The sequence below is a fragment of the Pongo pygmaeus genome, chromosome 3 (genome assembly GCF_028885625.2).
Source record: "Pongo pygmaeus isolate AG05252 chromosome 3, NHGRI_mPonPyg2-v2.0_pri, whole genome shotgun sequence".
NCBI lineage: Eukaryota > Metazoa > Chordata > Mammalia > Primates > Hominidae > Pongo > Pongo pygmaeus.
This window is the reverse complement of record NC_072376.2, coordinates 7,866,046-7,872,332: the sequence shown is the minus strand read 5'-3', so window position 1 is coordinate 7,872,332 and position 6,287 is coordinate 7,866,046. Positions and strand designations below refer to the sequence as shown.

At 45.8% G+C, this 6,287-nt stretch overlaps 1 protein-coding gene across 2 annotated transcripts; it reads right to left on the bottom strand.

Annotated features, from left to right (window-relative positions):
- Positions 1 to 478: 478 nt before the first annotated feature.
- Positions 479 to 5,419, bottom strand: CYTL1 (cytokine like 1). Of its 2 annotated transcripts, none has more exons than XM_054484782.2 (4): positions 5,214 to 5,419; positions 3,069 to 3,113; positions 2,772 to 2,900; positions 479 to 1,136 (listed from the first exon to the last, which is right to left on the bottom strand). In XM_054484782.2, the coding sequence occupies exons 1-4, from the start codon at positions 5,364 to 5,366 to the stop codon at positions 1,053 to 1,055; spliced, it is 411 nt and encodes a 136-aa protein (XP_054340757.1). In that variant the 5' UTR covers positions 5,367 to 5,419; the 3' UTR covers positions 479 to 1,052. The 2 variants fall into 2 exon arrangements, with proteins under 2 accessions (XP_054340757.1, XP_063519567.1); XM_063663497.1 differs by having other exon boundaries at positions 2,772 to 2,925; positions 5,214 to 5,411.
- Positions 5,420 to 6,287: the final 868 nt, after the last annotated feature.

Below are 6,287 nucleotides of genomic sequence, written 5' to 3'. Positions count from 1 at the left end.
TAGCAAGCATGTTTCACCTGCAGAGATCCGGGGTGGCCACGCTGGGAAGGGCATGGGCTTTGGAGTTACACAGGCTTGGGTTCAATCCAGGCTTCCCCACTTAGCAGCCAGTGGCCTCAGGCAAGTTACTTGACCTACATGAGCCTCAGCCTCCTTCCGTGCCCATCTCCGGGTTTGCTGTGTGGAGTCAATAGCTGATATTTGTGATAAGTGCAGCAAAGCACTGCCTGTGGGTATGATGCAATCAGCTCCCAACATATATCCCCAAAGGAAACATCTGTCTTCAATAGAAATCAAAGCATCCCCAACACTTAAAGAGCAGACATTCATGCAGGTGGATGAAGCAGAACCAGAGACACCTGAGCTTGACTGAAAGAAGGAGAAAGTTGCATCATGCTTAGAGCAGGAGTTTTCAAGAGAAGTGTGAAAAAAAACACAACCCTGACATCCACCTTGGACAGATACAACAGGACACGTGTTTCTCATTGTGAAGAGATTCTTTATTTGATTTTCATCACCTTTCAATGAAAGAGTGGGTCCTGTCAGCACTACGTAAAATACTTGCAAATATATCTTAAGAGCACTAATTTCTTTTTAAATGAAAGAAAGTGAAGAAAGTTTGTGTTAGAAAAAGGCATAATAGAAACTTGGTTAAATGTAAGCAGGTTTCTATCAAGAAAGAATAAAAGTACCATTACTCCATTAAACCAGTAATAAAAACATACTATTGTGCATGTTCTCAAGATAGTTGTTCATAAAAGTGAAGCTTGTTAGTCCTTTTCTTCTTTTTAGTGACGAAATCAACATGCTGTGTATCTAACCATCCTGGCAAGACATGAGTCAAGGGAATGAGAAGCATGGTTGCTAACTCTATGCTCAAAGGAGGTTCCTGGGTAGGAATACCAGCCCTGTTTTCCAGAAGGTAGAGAGATACATAACAGTTTCAGACACAACTAACACAAGACCTGTGAGGGTCATGGCTCTGGCCCATTAACTCTGGGTAGCCGACATAACTTCAGTTCTCTTGAGTTCTTTCTCTGGTCTGAGTTCCCTTAGCGCTGACGATCTGGCAGGACCGTAGTCACTGGGATTGGGTATTCCAAGGCATTGCAGTCATCCAACAGGAATACCAAATCCTGAAAAAGATGTGCAATGAGCAGGAAACTTACTGAAGGTGGCCATGGAGTCCATATGCAACTGTAGGGCTCTTGGTTATCCTCGAAGGCCATTCAGTTGTTCCCCTTTCTGTAAAAACTTCCCATGCCTTACTCTCCCCAAAAAGGGCTAGTCACTTCTTGCTTCACATTCCAATAAAATTTCATTTTATTTCATTTCACATTCCAATAAAATTTAATTTTCATTTCACATAATTTTCATTTCACATTCCAATAAAATTTCATGTTTTATGGAATTCACACATACATTGATTGACTAGATGGATAGATGAATGGGTGAGGGAGGGAATAAATGAATGAACCTTAGTTTCTGAGCAGCACCTTGGGTCAGGCATTGGAATGACCTCACTTCAGTCAATACCACTACTCATCACACTGTTATCATAATTGTATCAGCTTCCTATCTTCCCCCACAAACCAAAGGGAGCAGGGAGGAGGAGGAAACTGGGTGTGGGGGGAAATTCATAACACATCTTTCATACAGGATCAAGAAATTATAACTTAATAGCTAATTACTACAGTTTCCAGAGGAGCTTACTCTGGGCTAGGTATGGTGCTAGCAATTCCATATTTAGTCACCCTACTAGGCTTCTTAGGATCAAGGGAGTTACTGCAGTGCCCACACAAGGTAAGGGTGTAATTATCATTATCCACCTCATGAGATGGGCACTACTATGTCCTCAGTTCAAGACTGAGGAAACTGTGTCTCAGAGGAGTGAAGGGACACTGCTGTGATTTGAATGTGGTCCCAAAAGTTTATGTGTTGGAAACTTAATCCCTCTGCCTTTGTATATGAATTAATGTAGGCTTTGACTTAATGAATGGATTAATGAGGGCTCTGCTCTTATGAATGGATTAATGTCACCACCTTGGGAGAGGGTTGCTTATTGCAGGGGTGGCTTTGTTAAAAAAGTGAACTCTCTCTGGCTGTTACCCTCTTGCTGAGTGATGACCTCTGCCATGGTATGATGCAGCAAGAAGGCCCTCACCAGATGCCGGCCCATGCTCTTAGACTCCCCCCCAGCCTCCTCCATAAGCTAAACAAACTTCTTTTTTTAAAAAATAACTTACCCAGTCTGTGGTGTTATGTTATAGCAGCAGAAACAGACTAAGACAGGCACTCCCACTCGGGAAGCAGGGAGATACAGACCCAAGCTCAGGGCTGCCTGATGCTGAAGTCTGTGCCCTGCAATCACATGCCTCTACTTTCCACATTTTAACTATTGCTGATTTTCTGTCCTTTTCCCCTCTCCTACCAGAATCCTCTTATCAGAGCACACCTGAACCTCCTCCTGCAGTCTCCTGTAACCTGCCTCACTTGGCTCCTGGCAGAGTCTATCCATGTGGCTGGGTGTGGTCCTGGGGTGTAGCCCCTGCATCAGTGTGCAGCTCAAGGAGACAAAGGGCCTTGTCCTGAACCCCATCACTGAACAAGGCAACCATGGTTGAGGAAGGGCTTTGTGAACTGAAAGCACCTGCGAAACATCTCTGCTCCTCTTCCTTGTCGCCATCTCCTCCCAACCCTCCTCTTTGAAAAGCTCAGAAAGTCTTGGCTGATAGCAAGTAGAAAATAGATTTTCAATGGCATCCACTTACTCTCCTGCAGAATGAGTTCATGATGGTGTACAGCTTCCGTGCTTTGTCCTTCAAGGAATCCACCTGGGCCACTTTCCAACATGGGGGCGAGGCCACAAAGTCCCGCAGCTTGTCCAGCACACAGTAATTCTGGGAGTGGGCAATGGGGAGGGGGCTTGTGGGAGAAGTCAGTAGCGAGAGGAACAGGGGCTGAGCTGCATAAGATCTCTCCCTGACTGTGCCACACAGCCAGCAGCAGAGGTTCAGACCTGAGTCCCTCAGCCCCAGACCTCCCTCCCCCAGGGAGAGCCCTCTTACGTGTATGTCCAGGTACAGCCTGGGCAGGTATCTCACACACGGCTCCTGTGGAAAGGGATAAGGGGTTCTGGGATGCCCACAGGGGCACACCTGGTCACAAAAGACTCCCTGGTGGCCCTCTCACCAGCCAGACCAGCCCAGATCCCTGGGGCCCTCCCTGATGCTACGACATGCACAGTACTTTCTTGTGCCATATGTCACACTCCTCCAGAAATGGGCGACTGCGCTTCCAGAATTAGACTTTTAGAATACAACATTTATATCATTTGCTATGAACTAGGGAGCTGTTTTATATGCATACCCATTCAGAAATATACATACGCGTATATACATAAAAGCAGTCCTATAACTGTAATATAGAAATAGTGATATATAATACAGTAATACAAGTATATATACACAGTATATATGTACATCTATAAAACAGTTCTATAACTATTTAGTTATATAACAGTTGTATAAGTTAGTTATATAGTAACTTATATAATAATACACTTATATAATAACATATAAGTATATTAGCTATATAACAGTTGTGTAACTGCATGTAATTATAGACATTATATATACTTACATAAGTAAGATATATGTAATTATACATATTGTTCTATAGGCATTCTATGGCTAATATATAGTTGTATATAGTGTATAATATAGTAATATCGAAGTGCATATATATGCATACTTTTATATTTCTATATTGGGCTTCTGTTTTTGTGCAGGGCTGAAGGGCAAAAGCCCTGGTGCTCTGCCCTCTCAGTAATCCCCGTGTGACCATGGGCAAGTGCCTTCCCTCAGTCCTCAGTTGTGAAATTAGAGAATTAGAATGCATAATCTTTCCACTTTCTTCCCGCTCTGCAGTTCAGAGCCTCTGAATTGTTTAAACCTTTTAAAATCAGATTCCTTTAAAAGATGATTGCTGTCTATATTCGATAACAAGAAACTTGTGGGTAAATTGTGGTGAAACTGTACAACAAAATGTTAAAACAAAAATTAGCTTATTTGATAGTGTCATTAAAAAGTAAGTTGCAAAACTGCTTGTGCTGGTTGACCCAAATTTTGTTTACACACACACACAACACATACATATTTGAATACCTATGTGTAGACAGAAAGCTGAAATATGATCCTCCACAACGCTACAGCAGCAGCTACCTCTAGGTGGTAGGATTACAAGCAAGATTTATTTTCTTCCTTGTACTTTGTACATTTTCCAACTGTTCTACAAAGTACAATACTTTTGTAATTAGGAAAAAAATACATGTTATTTAACTTCTAAAAAGAAAATACCAAGAAGGTGTTAGCTAGGCTATTGTAAACCCCAACATCTGAGAAACATTATGTTTTGTTTGAAGCATTTGCAAGTGATTAAAAGACACTTTTAAACTTTACAAAAGCTTTTAATGAAGTTTAATGCATTTCGTTTCGAGGGAGAAGCAGGCAGAGGCCTGGGTTCTAGTCCCCAAAAGCCCTTCTGGGACTTCCCCTCTCTGAGTCCCCAGGTCTCCCTCTGAAGATCCTGCTCACAACAGCTGGCATCTGTTGAGTACTTGTTCCTGTAGGCTTGGTTCTGTGAGCCGTTCCTGTGTTCACGCCTGCCTTTGATCGTCAAAGCCCCTCTAAAGAGAGGGGTGCTACTGTCATCCCATTTTACAGACAAGAAAACTGAGAGGCAGAGGCTGAGGAATTTGCCCGGGTCCCTCAGCAGATGAGGGGTGGAGGCCAGTTCTGTGAGCCACCTCTTAGGGCACACTCCTCACCAGCCTAACAAAAGGAATACACAGGCTTCATTCCTCCGTCCTCCTTAACTCTGATGGGGAGCTGTTTTTCTCCCCCTCCTCCCACTCCTTTTTTTCTTTTTTCTTTTTCTTTTTTTTACATTTTACAACAGATCCTTTGATATTTGCTAGTAAGTTACAAAAATTGTGATGTCTTTACTTTTTCTTGTGTTCTGAAGAAAGCAAACCATTGGTATCATATTTAATAGGAGATGAATAAAACACAAATACTCTTGAGATTTACATTTACTAGAAAAGAAAAATATCCTTTTCTCTCTCCTCTCTTTTTTTTTTTTTTCTTCTAAAGGCAAGGGTTTAAGAACCAGGTCTGCCATGCACCCCTGTCCTGAGCGGACGGGGGACTCACCGAGGGCTCCGAGACCTGCAGGAGCTGGAAGTCGCGGGTGATCTCCTGGCTCAGGGCCCGCATGCGGGAGTAGCAAGTCGGGGGAGTGGGCCGCGCGGCGGGGATTCCCGCCAGGAGCAGCAGCAGCACAGGCAGAGGCCCAGGCGTCCGCATGGTGCCAGGCGCTGGTGCAGCCTCGCCGCCCGCCCCTTTATGCAGGCTGGGGGTGGTCCAGGGCGGCTCCACGCCTCCACTTCCTGTGGGGCCAGCGCAGGCTGCCGTCCATCCATGGTGGCAGAGAGGAAGCCAGCACGCCCACCGGGCAGGGCCGGGACAGGAATCCTCTCAGACACGAAAGCCCCAGGTTAAGAGGAGGGGCTGCCTGGAGGAGGGGGTGACAGAGGGTGGCTTTGCCTCCCCCACACTTTCAGCAAGAAATTTCTTTCTCCACAGGGACTTTTCCTGAAATGGCAGGAACAGCAGATGGAGAGGGGTGGGGGATAAGAGGAGGACAGAGATGGAAGGAGGGGAGGGTCAGAGGAGAGGAGTGGGCAGCCAGGCCTGGGTTTGGATGGCACCGTTTGTCAAAATGGATATAGTGCCAGGAGGGAAAGGGACTAGCAGGGGATGACTGAGTATCCCTCCCTCCAGGCAGCCCGCAGTGGAGCAGGGATGCAGGGCTGAGGTCAGGCCACTGGTGTGGTCGTCCATCAATCGCTAACCAGGTAGGTGAGCCTTGGGCCAGGGCCCCCAGCCTCTCAGAAGCCGTGTGTGTCTGTCTCTTGGTCCGGAGGACGGGATCACTGAGCGGCCGTATGTGTGGGGAATGTGAGTACCCCCACCCTCTTCTACCTCAAGGTCCCAGCACAGGCCCCGATGGAGAGCAGACCTTCAGGAAGGGTTAGTTTTCAAGAAGTGCGTCTCCCTCAGTGCTGACTTCCCAAGACAGTGGCAGGTAAAGGTCTAGGCTCTCCACTTAGACGCCCTGGGTGTAAAGCAGGGTCACTGCCTTCTGGCTTTGACCTTGGGCAAGTTTCTTAGATGTTTCCTCCATCTCCTTATCTGTGAGATGAGGATGGTGAGAGTGGCTCACTC